Below are 17,763 nucleotides of genomic sequence, written 5' to 3' on the forward strand. Positions count from 1 at the left end.
GCATTTCCAAACTTGAGTGCTTGATTTTACAACTTTCATGGTCTTTTAACCACATGTGCTAAGAGAGTAACTGATAGCTGTTACATGCTGTTATCCCCTGTATGGACCAGCCACTAGAAGCGAGAGAAAGAAAGAGAATTTGCCAGTGGTTTAATCATATACTTGCTTACAGCAGGGGAATGTGTAAAGACTCAGGATTTCTGGTTTTAATTCCAGGTTAGGGAGGAGAGTGTGTCCTAGTTATAAGACTCTTCTGTCCATGTCCCCACAGCCTGTCCGGGTCTCCCTCTACTACACCCCCACCTCAAGATTTGAGCCCCCATTCCTTTTCCTATTTAACCCATGCCTCTATTTAAAAATTAAACCATGCTTTTCAAATGAACAATACATTTACAAATGCATTATCCTAGCTTTTTATTGTTTCACTAACTCACTGATTCACAAATTTGCAAAGGGTCTCCATGTCATACTGTGGTGATTACAATACCTTCATTACACGTTCCTACAATTAAATAAATAAAAACACTACTCACCATCACCTCTTCTCCTGGTGCTTCTGTGTTTGATATAATTAAGTTCTGATTAGCTAAATCATCAGGCACATGTTTACTCACTGCCCCCGTGCCATAACAGCCACAAAGTGTAATCAGGATTACTACACAAGGGAAAATAAAATGAAAAAGCTTCTTGAGTATAAAGGTACTGGATTTTTGTATGGGTCAGAGGAATATGTGCACAGTCCAGTATTGACAAAGTATTTGGATTGGTGTCTGGAGATAAAATATTAAGTGTGATTAGTGACCAGCAAATTTGAAGCCTCTGAATACTCAGGTGTGCAAAAACTAGGGCTGTCAATTAATCGCAATTAATTTACAAGATTAACTCAAAAAAATTAATCAAGATTAATTGCAGCTTTAATCGCACTGTTAAACAATAGGATACCAATTGAAATGTATTAAATATTTGTGAATGTTTTTCTACATTTTCAAATATATTGATTTCAATTACAACATAGAATACAGAGTTTACAGTTCTCACTTTATAGTATTTTTATTACAAATGTTCGCACTGTAAAAATGCTAAAAGAAATAGTATTTTTCAATTCACCTTATACAAGTCCTGCAGTGCATTCTCTTTATCATGAAAATGCACCTTACAAATATAGATTTTTTTGTTAGATAACTGCACTCTAAAACAAAACAATGTAAAATTTTAGAGCCTACAAGTCCACTTAGTCCTACTTCTTGATCAGCCAATTGCTAAGACAAACAAGTTAGTTTACATTTACAGGAGATAATGCTGCCCGCTTCTTATTTACAATGTCACCTGAAAATGAGAACAGACATTTGCATGACACTTTTGTAGCCAGCACTGCAAGGTATTTATGTGCCAGATATGCTAAACATGTGTATGGCCCTTCATGCTTCGGCCACCATTCCAGAGGACATGCTTCCATCCCAAAGACGCAAGTTAAAAAAGTAATGCGTTAATTAAATTTGTGACTGAACTCCTGGGGGGAGAACTGTATGTCTCCTGCTCTGTTTTACCCACATTCTGCCATATATTTCATGTTATAGCAGTCTTGGATGATGACCCAGCACATGTTGTTCGTTTTAAGAACACTTTCACTTCAGATTTGATAAAACGCAAAGAAGTTACCAATGTGAAATTTCTAAAGATAGATACAGCACTCGACCCTTGGTCTGAAGTGCCTTCCAAATCTGAGCGGGACAAGGTGTGGAGCATGGTATCAAAAGTCTTAAAAGTGCAACACTCTGATGTGGAAACTACAGAACCCAAACCACCAAAAAAAAAAGAAAATCAACCATCTGGGGGCCGGTGACATCTGACTCAAATGATGAAAATGAACATGCATAGGTCCATACTGCTTTGGATAGTTATCAAGCAGAACCTGTGATCAGCATGGACGCACGTCCTCGGAATGGTGGTTGAAACAAGAAGGGACATGTGAATATCTTGCGACTCTGGCTACAACCGTGCCATGCGAATGCCTTTTCTGACTGTCACATGACATTGTAAACAAGAAACAGGCAGCATTATCTCCCGCAAGTTCAACTTTCATGATAAAGAGAGTGCACTACAGTACTTGTAATGAGAGAATTGAAAAATACTATTTCTTGTTTTTTTACAGTGCAAATATTTGTAATAAAAATATAAAGTGAGCACTGTACACTTTGTATCTTGTTTTGTAATTGAAATCAATATATTTGAAAATGTAGAAAAACATCCAAAAATATTTAAATAAATGGTATTCTATTTAGCTTGACAGCAGGGGCAGCTCTAGGCACCAGCAAAGCAAGCACGTGCTTGGGGCAGCCCATTTGCAGCGGCAGCAGGGATCTAACATGGGATCTGAGAACCAACAGGGGGCCCTGGGAGCTGTAGTTCCTTGGTTAGCTCCCTGCCTATAGAGCCAGCCCTGGAGGAGGGAAAGAACTACATTTCCCAGCATTCCCTTGGCCACTACCAACAGGAAAGAGGGGGAGGGAGTGAGGAAGGTGAGACCTCATGCTGCAGCCTGCTTTGAATGGAGAGCTGCACTGTGAGTAGGGATACCATATTTTAACATTCAAAAAATAGGACACTCCATGGGGAGGGAGGGTAGCCCCACCCTGCCCCCATCCACTCCCTCCGACTGCCCCCCACAGAAACTCCAACCCATCCAACCCCCCCTGCACCCTGTCCCCTGATCACCCCCTCCCGGGACCTCTGCCCCAACTGCCCCCCAGGACCCCACCCCCTATCTAAGCCCCACTGGTCCTTGTCCCCAACTGCCCCCTCCTGTAGGGTTACCATACGTCCGGATTTTCCCGGACATGTCCGGCTTTTGGGGGGTTCAAATCCCCGTCCGGGGGGAAATCCCCAAAAGCCGGGCATGTCCGGGAAAATCAGGAGGGCTCGGTGGTGCTCGGCCGGGGCCGGTGCGGGGCCGGGAGCATGGTGCCGGGCCGGGAACCAGTGGGGCAGTGCCGGGCCAGGGTCACAGTGCCGGGCCGGGCGCGGGTCCGGGGAACCGGTCAGCCGGGGAGCCGAGCCCGCGGGGCGGGAAGCCGGGGAGCCGAGCCCGCGGGGAGCCAGGGAGCCGAGCCGGCGGGGAGCCGGGAGCCGGGCGGGGAGCCGAGCCCGCGGGGAGCCGGGAGCCGGGCGGGGAGCCGGGGAGCCGAGCCCGCGGGGAGCCGGGAGCCGGGGAGCCGAGCCCGCGGGGAGCCGGGAGCCGGGGAGCCGAGCCCGCGGGGCGGGGAGCCGGGAGCGGGGCGGGGAGCCGAGCCCGCCGGGCGGGGAGCCGGGGGGTCCGCCAGGGGCCGGCAGTGCTGGGCGGGCCGGGGGTGGTCGGCCGGGGCCGGCACCCCAGGGCCCGAGCCGACCCAGGCTGGAAACGCCGGGGGGCCAGCCTGGGCCGCGCCTCCTCCCCCCACACCGCCCCTTACCTGCTACAGGCTTCCCGCGAATCAAATATTCGCGGGAAGCAGGGGAGGGGGCGGAGACTTTGGGGAGGAGGCGGGGTTGGGGCGGGGGTGTGAGCGGGGCTGGGGCGGGGCCGGGGGGCTGTGGAGTGTCCTCCATTTGGAGGCACAAAATATGGTAACCCTACCCTCCTGAGACCCCTCCCCAACTTCCCCACTAGGACCCCTCCCCCTACCTGTACCCTGACAAACCCCTGGGACTCCCATGCCTTTCCAACTGCTGCCTGTCCCCTGACTGCCCCTCCCGAACCCCTGACCCATCCAACCCCCCCTGCTCCCTGTCCCTTGACTGCCCCCCCCAAAAAAACCCCTACCCCTTCTCCAACCCCCTTACCGTGCCACTCAGACCAGCGTGTTTGGCTTCGCGCAGTGCCAGATACACTGCTGCATACATGCTGCCGTGCTCCCCTGCGGAGCCACAGCCTCCCCCGCCCCCCCCACCACCACCTGCCTTCCAGATTTGAACACCTCAAAATTCAGGAGTGCTCATGCTCAGTTTGGGCAGCTGTTACTTCATTTCTCCCAAATCAAATATACTGATCCACTGTAACTTGCTGTAGAAAAAGTAGGATAAAATTGAGCAAGAAATGCTTCCCAGTGCTTATTAGGACTGGAATTGCTATTTTCAACAGCCATTGCCTTTTTTGTTTGTTTGTTTAAAAGGAAGACAGTGATATCGCATTGGCAAATTCCCCATAGAAACAAAGAATGGAGCAAAAGAATAATAAAGGCACCTCAACTTTTCCTCATTTATGTAGGACAGTCTTATAATATGATCCAGATATCCTCCAATCACACAAGCCGAAAATTGTTCCACTTTACTGCAGTTCTGTAACCATATGGGAACCAATCCTGTCTGTGTTCTGTGCACATCTAAAATTTCTGCTGAATGACTTGCCCTGGGAGCGAGTTACCAGTGACCCAAGGCTGCGGCGGAAGGAGGGTGCAGGTGTGTGTGGGGGGGAGGAGGGAGGAGAAGGGGAAGAGAGCCCAGGACTGGGACAGGCAAAAATTTTTTTGCTTGGGGCAGCAAAAAACCTAGAGCCGGCACTGCTTCACAGCCCTAAAAAATAACTATACAAAATTCCGACATCAACTCTCCCCCAAGGGAGGAAGAGAGAAAAAAAGAACCACAAGTGACAGATATTAATCACATCATTTAACACACTTCTGGAAGTTGCTCAGATACTATGGTGATGCAGGCTATGCAAGAATCTTAATAGAAGAGGCACTGTCTATTACGAAACAGACTAGTATCGAATTTTAAAAAGAGAATATTTTGCATTTCATATAAATGCATACTTACATAGCAGTAATAGTGATCCCAGAATCATTGCAAGGATGGCCCATACACCAAGAGTAACAGCTGATGAAATTTGTCGGACAGTACCACAATCACTTGGAGTAGTACAATCACAATAGTTAACTGTAACCATAGTTGTTCCTAGTCTTCCGGCATTATCCCTCACATTGATAGGAATTTTATATATTCCAAAGGGAATATCAGTCCTTGGTGAAAGTAATATAGATCTATCTGCAAAAAGGATAAAACAAATCCAATGTTGAATGTTAAAAAATTGTTACCTTTTCTTTGTAACTGATGCAAAGGACATTTCTAAGGCTCCAGCCCTACAAAGGAATCCAAGTGGATGGACTATATCACCTAAATACATAAAATCCCGCTGAAGCCACTGGTGTATTAAATGAAGTCAGTGACACACTGTACAGGGGTAAGGGTCTGCCCACAGAGACCTCTTTGCAGGATTGGAGCTTAATTCTCTAGCTTTCAGTTACTGGATAGGAAAGCAGTTAACTGTATGGTCCCGCACAGAATAAGTTTTATCACTGACATGGACAACAAAAAATGTTTCTAAGATTTACACCCCTTCTCTAAGTATACTTTGTTAATCATTAAGAACAGGAAATGAAAAGTGAGAGCTGCATAGTGAGACCTCTTCTTAAGGTCAGTAGTATGAAACTTTGGTAGGTTTTGTTATGGTTTGTTTTTAGTTTTATTGATTTAAAATGATATTTGTTTTTCACAGTGAAGATGCCAGCCGATGCTCCTGATGAGCTACAGGAAATAATCAGGGCAAAACACATTTTTTCCATCTGTTTTTGACTAGTTCCAGTATAACATGTTGTACCTTCTAATCCTCCAGCATAACCGTTCATTTTAAAGAGATATTGTACATTTGTGTTAGCAGCTCGGCCACGTCATTCTTAAAAACCAGCAGTTTCTGGTGACTTTTGTTATTGTGTTTTTCAGTTTATTCCATCACTTCCTCTTTTGACACTTCAATCTCATCTTTATCTGAAATGAGTGGGATTCAGATTCTGTGCTTCTCAGAAGACACCATCCATCTCTGCACCTTCCTATTTCTGGGTTGATCAAGGTGCCAGCATGGCTCTCAGAGTAGTTAGAGCAGCCCCTGTATCTGCTGTAATTTACAGGAGTTTCCCCACTGTTGCAAAAGGGGTATTCCAAAGCCAGAATAGCTGGAGCACAGAGCTCTCTGGAGCTCCTCTCCGTCTCTTTTCTGTTCCAGGTACTCTCAGCTGGTGGCTCTGCAGGAGGACAGCATTGGGCTACACGTCAGGGGCATGCTAGATTCTATAGAGGGTTCTGTTTAGGGAATTAGAAAGGAAACTTGAATTTGGCCCTAATTTGAAGTATTTGAAGTAGGTGGTTCCCTAACTTCCTCATTTGGTGAAGAATGATGCCAAGAAATGTAGCATTTCTGCCATGTCCTTATTCTCCCTTAAGTGTCCGCTTTACTCCGTTGTAATCCAACAGACTTACCTCTTACAATTTTCTTGCTTATATTTAAAAATCTTCCTATTTGTTTTCAGATATTTGGCTATTTGCTCTTCAAAATTGCTTTTAGTTCTCCTAACTTACAGACTTTTTGCCTGCATTGTTCCTTTTTATTCCTTGGACTTCCATTTTCTGAAGGATATCTTTTAGGTTAAAATAAACTACCTTTCTATTTGATCATACTGGTTTCTATCTTGCTTTGCTACTTCCTGTCTGAGGGTTTGCATGCTTTCTGTGACTCTGGTATGGTATGATTAATCTCCAAATACTTATTGTAAGTATGTCAAAAATACAAAAAAGTGGCACAAGTCTGCTTACTGAAAAGATACAATAAATCTTGCAATTAATACTATTAATATTCTTGTTTTAAAAAAGAATACACAATATTGCATACCATCTTGTTGTGTTGTTTGCCATCCTGAACCCATACTCCTGTCAGAAATATCAAATCTGAAAGGTGCAGAATAGGGAGACTCATTAGAAGTGACTGCAGTAATATAAACTGGTTTTCGGTCTCTGCACATTATAAAGTCTTTTGGAGTCACGGTGGGGTAAGAATATCTGTCGCAAGCACCTATAGTAGCCAACACTGTTCCAGTACCTGTTTTACCACCTAGGAGACAGAAATAATAATTTCAGTGCTGTTTAACTTTTAATGCTCTCCAAGTTTTAAAACTCTGTGGTTTCATCTAATCCAAGCTGGTACCCAGGATTTAAAAGTAAAAGCAGACGGGGAGTTTCCCAACCTTTCCCCTAGCTTATAGGAATACTGATTTCCCCTTGGCTGCTGCTGTAAGGGCTCAATAGGCAGAAGACTGTGAAATGAAATCAGGAGCGGATGCCTTGCTGGGTAGCTTTGGGGGGGGGGGAACCCAGCATTTCTTGGAGCAGGTATAGCAGCATCTGATAGGAGGGGAAAAGACGTTCCAATTGGTATTCTCTTACTCATCTCAGCTCCTCTGAAGAAAAATCTGCCTCTTGCTGCCCCCGCCCCCACACATTTAGGGAACTAGGGTAAAAATCTGCCTGGGAATTGGTCCTTTTTGAGCAGGGGGTTGGACTAGAAGACGTCCTGAGGTCCTTCCAACCCTGATATTCTATGAATCATTCATAATAGATTGTATGATAAATCCCTGTCTCGAATGGTCATAAGATCTTTAAAAATGCGGGCTATTCAACGGGGTATTTCAAAATCATATAGGAAAGAATCCTGCCTTTGTCCCCAGTCTCCAATATCTGTTTTTACATCATTACAGATTCTCCATCCTAAACGATGGCGTTTACGAAAGTGGGAGAGTGATGCACCAGGATGCAGGGGTCAACAGTTCCACATGCTGATGTAGTCACACTTTGTTTGGCTGGCTATGGTCCTGCATGGGAATGTGAATTCCTTTCACATACAATTCTTCTCTTGTCCCTACTCTTCCCCTTTGCATCATCTTGCAGTGATGGGATGCAATAATGCCACATCACCAACCTATGACAACAGCCACCAACACCAGTAAAATCCTCCTCTTAGCTGAACTGACCCACTGTCAACACCTGAAGTTATCTAGTAACCTCTACAGAAATGACTAGGACTTACATATGCAGAAAGCTGAAGTCAAATTATTTCTTACTGCTTCCTTTTATAGATATATCTGCTCGCTGTTATATACTGCATTTACATTTAGCATCTTAAATTGTAAAGTTTGAATAATCTAATTACATCAAAATTAGTCAAACTTTTTAAGTACAGGTTCTGCTTACAAAGTAATTTGAAGAACTTTAAATTTATTCCCATTCAGGTTTTAACAGATAAGGGCTAGATCCTGCCACTGAGTCCAATGCATTTTTGCTTTCAATATGAAATGCATGTTTGTAATGCCTCTAATAGTACTCACATTGTCACACCAAAATATTTAAGTCTTTGGGCTACGATCACTAAATTTACCTTGAGAATCTATTAGCTACACTAAGCATTTGGGAAACAAAAAGGGTACTTCATTAGTTTATCTCAATTACGTCTTTTCCTAGGATAAAAAAATAGAGAACATGTAATCTTTTAGTTTAATGTTAATTTTCAACTCCAAAATCAGTTTTAGAGTGAGAACCTGATTCTGCAACCCTTAAGCATGATGAGTAGAACTTACCTGGTTGAGTAACCCCAGATAAAATAGGGACTACTAATCTGAGTAAGTATAGCTTATTGTGAGAAATGTTGCAGAATCTAGCCTTAAGTAGGGTACTGGAGAAGAGAGAACAAATATAATATAGAAAAAAAAAACAAAAAACACACAAACAAAACAGTAAAGCAAAGTTACTCTTAAAAGTGCTCTTAACTTATATGCTTCCCAGTTAGACTGCAAGGGATCAAACAGAAGATTAAAAATAAGCTTTACATGGATTTTGTATTTACAGAATGACATCCTGATTCCACCCGCCCCCACCAGCCAACCTCATGGCTGTCTGTGGTACTATTAAGGGGATTGGTGGGGAGGAAGGTTATTTGGGAATAGGGAAGGAAACCAAAAGAAAAAAAAAAAAAAAAAGTGTTCACCAATGAAAGTATCAGATTTAATATATTTCAAAATAAATATTGAAGCATTTTAAATGAGAACCGAGCTCTTGTGGAAGTCTGGCCCCAATTATGAGTGATGAATACTTTTGAAAATCTGGCCCTGAATGCTGTATGCAGTTGCTCAAACTAGAACAGCTACTCCCAGTCTCTGTGAACGATTGTTATTCTTTTCCTCCTATTGGGGAAGGGAAATTATCACTCCTAAAAAAAATGCAATGGTAAAAAGCCTATCTCCATTACAATCAACTGCAGGTTAGGAGGAAAATAGTTTAATGTGACACAGTTCCATAAATATTTGTGTGCGCACACGAACATGTGCGATTCATTTATAGACCAAATACATTATACATATTCAACATTTGTACTCACTCTGGTCTACTGCAATGACTGTAATATTGCACTGCCTGCCTGTCATATCTTTGTCAAAAAATTTAGCAGTTCTGAGCTCGCCTGAGTTTTCATCAATGGTGATCCAGTTGCTTTGGCCAGGTGCTATCCGATAGCTAGTAAAAATAAAAATGTTTAAAAAATAATTGTATAATGCTTATCTCCCCATATCCCCCAAAATGCTGTACATTTAATAAACCAGTAAAATAAAATTATTTATACCGTATGCCTTCACTATTTCCTGTTTCTGGATCCTCTGCTAGGTATTTACCAACCACTGTTCCAACTGTCACGCATCCGTCAATCCTTATAGGAAACAAACAAGGTTTGAATACTGGTCCCTCATCATCATCTAGTATGGTAACTCTAACAGTACAGCTGCTCTGGGAAAGTGAACTTGAATATGGTACTACTGCATAAGGTATCTCATTAGATGCAGCAATCTCAAGTATCCTCAGACTGGTGATTTCGTAGTCCAAGCCCTGTAAAATAAATTTAGGTCTATTAAATTCACCAAAACCTCCTATAAATTTTCTCACCACAGTTTTTAATAGTAAAAAGAGACAAAGTCGAACATGGTCAGGATTTTAGAAAAGGACTAATTATTTTGGGTGTCCCACCTAAGAAACCTTAAAGGGGCCTGATTTTCAGGACTTGCTAAATACCAGCTTATTTAAGAAAAAGAAGAGGCATCCCTAGAATGGCATAAGCAGCACCACAAAACATGGTTATATTTGTAACTCTTTATTGGGCTGCTCTCCACCCCAAGGGCTATGTTAAAAACTAAGTATGTTTATTTATTTATTAGAACTGAGGCATGGTCGGTCTACACTTAGATTGCCCTAGCTATATCACTCAGGGCTGTGAACAATTTTGCACCCTGACCACTGTGTATATGTTGACCTAACCTCCCAAGAGTCCTTCCATCCACCTAGCCTCTTGGAGTGGTGGATTACCTACATTGGTAGAAAAACTCCTTTCATTGATGTATGAAGCGTCTATGCTATGGTGCCATAGCTGCTGCAGCACAGCTGTGCTGCTGAAGTGTAGACATGCCCTGACTTTCTTCCTAGAATACTTGCTGCCTTTCCTGTCTGTTGCCACAAGTCAAGAACTCTTTCCTATTAGAAATGCATGTGTGTGCTTAGTGAGAATTCAACAACGGTAAGAGCCTCTGAACTTCTAGTGCAGTTGGCATGACAAGTGTATTTTGTTTTGTTTTTTGTACATGGCATCTAGGCTGTCCTTAATGGCAGATTTCTCACCTTGTAAGCCTCCCATTTATAAACACTAATAGAGATATCAGGTTGCTTTTACACATTCAGAAATACTGATAAACACTGATAAAACAAAAAACAAAATAAAACAAAAAAATTCTTGAAATGCTTTGATTACCTCACACTTTCCAATATGAAATTCTTCTCTTTAAGAGAACAAATACGATGAAGCTATGTTCCATACAGCAAGTATGGACATTATGGGGAAAGCATAGTGTTAACTCTTAAGCTAAAACAGAATCCAAACTAGCTGTAGCAGAATTGTTAGAAAGGTTATCCTGTGTGGGCCAGCGAGTAGATGCTAATAGTCTACTACTATGAGAAATTTCAAGTGAGTTGGTACACTTTGGTCATAGCGGGGTGCTGTGTGTTAAAATATGACTTTTTTTTTTTTTAAAAGCCATACCCATACTTCTCTGCACATAACAGAGATTTACATTTTCCAAGTACATATTAACCTTCTGTGCACCTTGGGAGGTACTTATGATTGTTTAAACAAACAAAAAAGCAGATGGTGAAATGGAAACAAAGAGAGGTTAAGGGTCTTGTCTCATATTGCCTGTCTGTAAAATAATACCTATAGAGGAAATCTAACAGACCTGAGCATATACAGGAACCAAGGTGCATACAGCCACAGGTAGGCAGAAAGGCAAGAATCATTTACCTACACACTCCAAATTACACAGATAGTTAAGAAACAAAGGTTAAGTGACTGTTTTGAATGGGTTACTTAAACGCCATGAGTTTGTTTCCCCTTTGTAAAATATGAGAGGATAATATTTCCTTCCTTCACAGTAATTTTATGAACTGTAGCGAAACATTTGTAAAGAACAATACTGGATAAGACCAAAGTATTGTTATTAAGGGTAGTCATTGGCAGAGATACTATAAGAACTCAGGACTTCCTGGTTTTAAGCCATCACTTAATCCATTAAACTATATGATCTTTTAGAGGAAGACCTCTTAAGAACCTGAGCCAGCCCCTATTGACTTAAATGGAAGAAAGATCAGCACTAAGAAAACTGGATGTGAACCTGCAAAACTATACATTAGTATTATGCATTCTTTAGGCACTTAGTCTCAATGTACACTTTACAGGCTTGTCTACATTACATCACAATCTGAACTATGAGGGTGGGGGGCAGGATGTGAATTGCAGGACACTCCAAAGCATTGTGCTGTAACTGCTCCATACAGACCCTGCTGGCGTGAACTAAAAAAGTGTACCTAGTTCATGTTGATGTAGTCCTGTTTCAATTAGAGAAAGGCACCATTCCTTGTCAAAACCAGATTAAAACAAATGTGGAATTTGGGCCTAGCTATTACAGAATTAAAATGAATTACTCTACTCCCTCTCCAAAAAAACATTAGGAAAACTCAAAAAGGAAACATCTAAACATTTTATCAAATCTCACTAAAAATGTTGTCCAATTTGCTACACATTTTCCAGAAAAATTACACCCTGAGAAAAATATCAGGTGAATTTGTTTGTTCATTTTGGGGAGGAAGTAGAGCCAAAATCCAACAGACAATTATGTGTTATTAACTAAACAGAATTTATAGCTACAACAAAAAAGCGAAAACTAATGTGGGTTTTTGTTTTGCTTTTTAAAAAAACAGACTTTAGACTGATGTTTTCATCTTTGCTTACCTTAACAACACATAATACCCCTTCATTTGTTCTTCCATCTGTTGTAATAGCGAAATGATTATCTTCATTTCCTTTTACAATGCTGAATCTACAGTTCCAGGCAGGTGAGTTAGGCTCATCCTTGTCCAAACAAGGAATTCTCAGTATTTCCACATTCACTCGGTTTTCCAGTACTTTTGTTTCATACTGAAATAAATATTATTTATTGTTTAAATTAAATAAATATGAATTACAGTATCAATTACTTAGTTCAGGAAATAGTTATATTGTGTTTAAATGCCAGGCCTTAAATCCAATGGCCAGTGTAAAACTTTGGTAATGAGGTTTTGGTTCTCAGATTTGTTTATTTGTTTTTCCTCTAAGTGAAGCGTTAAGCATCCCTTTCGGTGACCACAGGCAAAATTCACTGGTTGAAATCTTAGTTCCATTGACTTCATTTGGGCCAGGATTTCATCCGGAGATTTCGCCATCACCAAAAGGAATACGTAGAGAACAAACAAAAACATAAAACCTCACTACAGCAGCTTTATAGTTTAAACTGCTACCAAAGTGACATGAGCTAAACCAGAAAAAGGTAATCTTGTACCAGAATAAGAGTGTCCTTTGTGAGGTGTTATACCAGTATAACTATAGTGGCTTAAATTCACTCTTTTCCTTATACCAGTATAACTTCCTATGTAGGCAAGACCTTAGATGGTCTGGTTGGATGACTGGGAGAATCCAGTCTGAGATGATTTAAAAAAGACTTCCCATCTAGGCCCTGTAATAAAGATAGTTGAGAAATATGGTATTTGGAGACCAGGGACACAGAGAACGGGATAAACAGTCCAGGAGAGTCACTCTCGGAGAAAAAACAGGGTCCTGGCTGGATCCCAAGAGCTCCTTAGTTTCCTTGGAAAAAATGTATATTGGGTCTGTTCTTTTCCTGTAATTCCATAGGAAAACCCATCTAAATTTAGTTTGTAATGAAGCATAAGATTAGAGAAGAGTAAATATGCATGTAAACTATTTATTATTTTGAAACAGTTTTATCTAATGCTTTGTTCCATTTGCTAATAAATGTACTTCTTGTAAAAAGGCTGTTGGTCAATGTACGTCACTGATCAGAAGGCTGTCTGAAGAGAGGATCAAGCAGGTGTTTGAACTCTCATCGGGCCTGTTGGCATGGACAGGGTATTGTACCAGATTCTGCTGCAAGACTGGGAAAACTGCAAGATTCCACTCCAAGACAGGTAAGGGTACGAGGTCTAACACCTCAAGGGGTGCACTCAGAATCCAGAAAGGGACAGAGGTGCAATCAACCCCACAATTGTGACAGAGGCATAACAACAAAAACTTACAAATGAATGGCCAAAATATGGGGCATTGTCATTTATATCTCCAACGTTAATGACAACTGTTCCTGTATTACACAAACCGAAAGACTGACCGTCCATATCTCGTACTTCAATTAGCAATACATGTTTGCTTATTATCTGAAAATGAACAAAAAAATGGTTACAGATAAAACTTTCACATTCATGTAATAGTCTGTCACTTTTATTACAGAATTAAATGCTTTACTTCCTTCCCCTTCTTTCTAAAGATATGTTAAACATGTAATTATTTTCTAGGATAAAAGAAATAAGACAACCAGCTTTATGAATAGAAAAAACTGTGAAAAACACAAGGAAAATATTTTTCAGTGGCTAAGCAATACCAGAGCTCAGAAAGTTTTACTAGAAACCTATTAGTCATGTTGAATACCAGAGAAGGATCTCTATAATGTCCTACACCCACAATTGTCTCCTCTTCCCTATAATATATATTATACACACACACACACACACGGAAGCCAGGTCTTCCCCATCACACGCACACCTGTCTGCTGGGAAAAGCAGCAAGGAGTTCTACATAGTCTGAGACACTATTGTCTGGTTGTAGTGGGAAAGTTTCCCATATACTATGCTGTCTCTTCCTGGGGCTTCTGATGCTGAAAAGCTTCACCCACTGGTTGCTGCTCTTTTCTCTCACCCTTCTGGTGAAGGGGATTTCCACTGTCTTCTCCCACTACTCATGGATGGAGCAAAACAGTATATCTTGTAACTCCATAATCTTGTGCTGACCTCTCTCATGCTACACCTTGAGTAAAAGAGTGGAAGTGCTCTTGTGATAAGTCTTGATATGATAAGGTATGCTTGTCAGCAAAGTATGACAACACATCCAGATAGGATCATTGAGGGGAGGGGAAAAAAAGCATTTAACTGGACAATAATTTGAGTCACAGCAGTAAAATGCTTACCACCACCTGAGAGAGAGTGGATCTGGTAGATTAGGGCTCCCTAGATTTGCTGGGCTAAATTTGGTTTGTTGGGAAGAGGGGACAATTTTGCTTCATAAACTCTTCAAATTCATCTGTAGGAAATAAGTGATGGTACTCTCCTCTCAAGATTAACTTTCCATGGCCATCACCCCAGTATTTCTCATTCACAATATCCACAATCTCAACATTATTCTTTTTCTAAGGCTTTGTCTACACAGGGAAAATTGATGGGCATAGCTATTTCACAATATCCCTCTGTATGGACATTGCAGCCTTCTTTAATATAGTCTGCTTCTAAGCCCCATGCTCTGTTTCTTCACTCTTTGTTGCTTGCCTAGGAACCCGCAGCTCCCTTTGCAAATGGCACAGTCAAGTGATGCTGACAAGGTACTTCAGAGTTTGGAGCAGCAAAGCAAAATTGACACTCTCACATTGGGTCAGGGAAGCAGAAAAAAGTTCAGACTCCAGTTCATCTGTGTTTTCCCCAAGCTATGGAAGATTCTTGCTTCTAAATCATTAGAGACAATTTGAAACCATATATGGTGCCTCTCTCGTCTCATTAAAATCTTGCATAGTTTTCTGTGAGCAGATATATACAGAGTTGTGAAGTGAAGCTAAATATAATGCTGTAGATAAAAGTTACCTCTCTATCCAGTTGTTGTATTTGTGTGGTAATTACACCTGATTCAGGGTGAATAGAAAACATTTGGGGTAATGGCAGTTGTTCTGATACAATTCGATATCTCAGCTTAGTGTGCAGGGTATTAGGTTCATCTCTGTCTTCTGCAATGACTTTTCCAACTACTGTACCTGTATATACACAACAACATTATCAATGTTAAATTCCAAAAATACCCCAAGTAACAAATACCAAACTAATTATTTGGTACTTATTTGTACATAAGATAGAAACACACAAATGTTGCTTCTTTACATGATGTGACAAGTTGGAGGAATCTGTGTACTACTTCTGATTGTGTGTGCACGCACACGTGTGTGCATCTTTATCCAGCTATAGACTTCATTTTGAATGTACTGCTTGTTTGCCTTCTCTTTTGTACTTTTACCTCCATGTTGGGCTGGAATTCCAAAGGGGTAGTGGTATGGGGCTAAAACAGTAGAGAGAAATTAAGTCTGGATGGTCCACTAAGCAAAAGGAAGCCCTCTAGACAATAGGCTAGTTCCTACCCAGGACAACTGCTTTAATCAGATCTGTGGTCATCTGAAACTGATCAAGGAGTCACCTATCAAAGGGAGAGGGGGGGAAAAAGGAGAAGAGACCAGAGATTCCTTATTCTGGATGAGAAGCCATGTGCAGGAAAGTGGAGGGAAGGGAGAGGAAGGATCCTAGACTCCCTAGACTGTTCTGTCCAAAGCCAAAGCACTCAGAGTGGTAAGGAAACTGAGGCAAGAAAAAATGCATACAAATGTTTATTACAGTGGAACCCCAATTATCTAATCTAACTGGGACTGGGGCCAGATCAGATAACCAAAAATCCAGATAAACTGGAGAATAGATGGCTGGGGCTTCTGCTGTCACCCTAGGGTGGACAACAGCGCCAGCCCCAGCTGCCTGGGGTGGATAACAGCCCTGGGTGGCTTAGTTAATAAGGAGAACCAGATAATGGATGCTCAGTTAAATGTAATTTGTCTAGATCTGTGTATCTCCCAGGCTATATAAAAAGAGTAATAATGTTTAGAAACCTGTGCATAGGTTGTCGGTCTGCTTTGACGATCACATACCCCTGAAGTCAAACTGTAAACCAGAAGGCTCACACCTTCGGTGGAATTCTGGGAAATGTGCCTGAGCCGCTACCGACAGTTGAAAGAGACAGCACCAGTTTCAGGCCTAGGCAATTGGGCTGCGAAGTCCCCACTGCCAAGAGAGGTATCAAACACAAAGGTCCTATACCTGGGAAGTCCCTGCCGAGAGGTCCAAAGCCCAGGAGGATACCTAAGCTCTCCCCAGCACCAGCACAGGCATATGAGATTCAACATTTGGATACCCTCCCAGCAGTCTGGCAAGCATCCAGTAGGGAGAGCTTGACCAGCTCTGTGACAAGTTTACTATAAAAACAAGACCTGAATATTATTGAAAACCTAGTAAAAAGTATAAATTCGTATTTTCTATTTCTGAGCATTTGCCTGATTCGTTTTAAATCTCTATTTATGGCTGCTTTCAGACAGATTAATAAGACACAAAATAGGGTCTTTATCAGAAATACAAAAGATCAGATTTCAGTGAATTGTTTGTATAGGAATAGCCCAAGCATAGCTACATTTCTGGAAAGCTTTAAACAGATCCAAATTATTTCTTCCATGGAGTAATCTGATTTACCATTTACTGAGGATTAAATTCTGATACTCACAATGAGTAGCACTGTACTCCATGCATAGTCCCGCTGATATTCAAAGGTCTAGACTGTAACCCCATAATCTGCCTGGTGTAAGAGTAGAGGAAGCGGCACTTCCTCAGGAGCAGAGTGGAGAATGAAACATGACTCAGTCCCAACTCCACCCCTTCCCCACTATTATTCTGGGCAGAGAGTAAGTTAATTCATCCCCTTTTTGTGAAGCAATTTACACCCCTACTCTGTGCTCCTAGCCAATAAGGAGAAGGAGAGGTGGCAGAGCCAAGGTTCTTTCCATTCCTTGTCCCTTCCTGTCCATTCGCTTGAAGTAGACTGTAGCAGGTAATTAGTCCCTGCTCTCCCTATGACTGGGCCTTAAATAATCTAACACAGTGAGATACTAAATTGTGAATACGGGTGGCAGAATCTGACCCTTACTTTGATGTTCAAGAAAACAGCAATTTACACAGTATTTCCTGGGCCAAATTTGCCCGCAGAGTAACTTCCACTGAAGTTACACTAACAGTGAATATTGCCCTTTGTCTTTGGTGCCAATTCTCCTCCCGCTGAAGGCAACAGAAGTGTTACTATGGATTTTGGTGGGAGAAGGAACATCCCTTGTGGATGCATGGCCTTTAATCTTACTTCTGAGAGAAAGAACACACCTTACAGTAACTAAGGGTAAAATTTTGTCCCTTCAAAAGGAGGACAGGTAAGAAATATCAATAGATCTTATGCTATAAGGACAGCATAATGTAGAACAATGCTTCTCAAAGTCGGACCGCCGCTTGTTCAGGGAGAGCCCCTGGCGGTCCGGGCCGGTTTGTTTACCTGCCGTGTCCGCAGGTTCGGCCGATCACGGCTCCCACTGGCCGCGGTTCGCCGCTCCAGGCCAATGGGGGCGGCGGCCAGCACATCCCTCGGCCCGCGCC

The 17,763-nt window shown here is 41.9% G+C and overlaps 1 protein-coding gene across 2 annotated transcripts in view; it reads right to left on the reverse strand.

The window, feature by feature from the left end:
* Window positions 1-17,763, reverse strand: part of LOC117873441 (desmocollin-2-like) — a 41,425-nt gene that overhangs the window by 5,679 nt on the left and 17,983 nt on the right. For both annotated transcript variants that reach the window (XM_034762815.1, XM_034762816.1), the window contains exons 7-14: window positions 15,124-15,290; window positions 13,519-13,653; window positions 12,179-12,364; window positions 9,473-9,732; window positions 9,233-9,366; window positions 6,698-6,916; window positions 4,792-5,019; window positions 534-655 (exon numbers count right to left, since the gene is read on the reverse strand). In XM_034762815.1, the coding sequence (XP_034618706.1) occupies window positions 534-655; window positions 4,792-5,019; window positions 6,698-6,916; window positions 9,233-9,366; window positions 9,473-9,732; window positions 12,179-12,364; window positions 13,519-13,653; window positions 15,124-15,290 (1,451 nt within the window). The remainder of the gene's footprint in view (window positions 1-533; window positions 656-4,791; window positions 5,020-6,697; window positions 6,917-9,232; window positions 9,367-9,472; window positions 9,733-12,178; window positions 12,365-13,518; window positions 13,654-15,123; window positions 15,291-17,763) is intronic.

Source organism: Trachemys scripta, chromosome 2, assembly GCF_013100865.1.
Source record: "Trachemys scripta elegans isolate TJP31775 chromosome 2, CAS_Tse_1.0, whole genome shotgun sequence".
Taxonomy (NCBI): Eukaryota; Metazoa; Chordata; order Testudines; family Emydidae; genus Trachemys; species Trachemys scripta.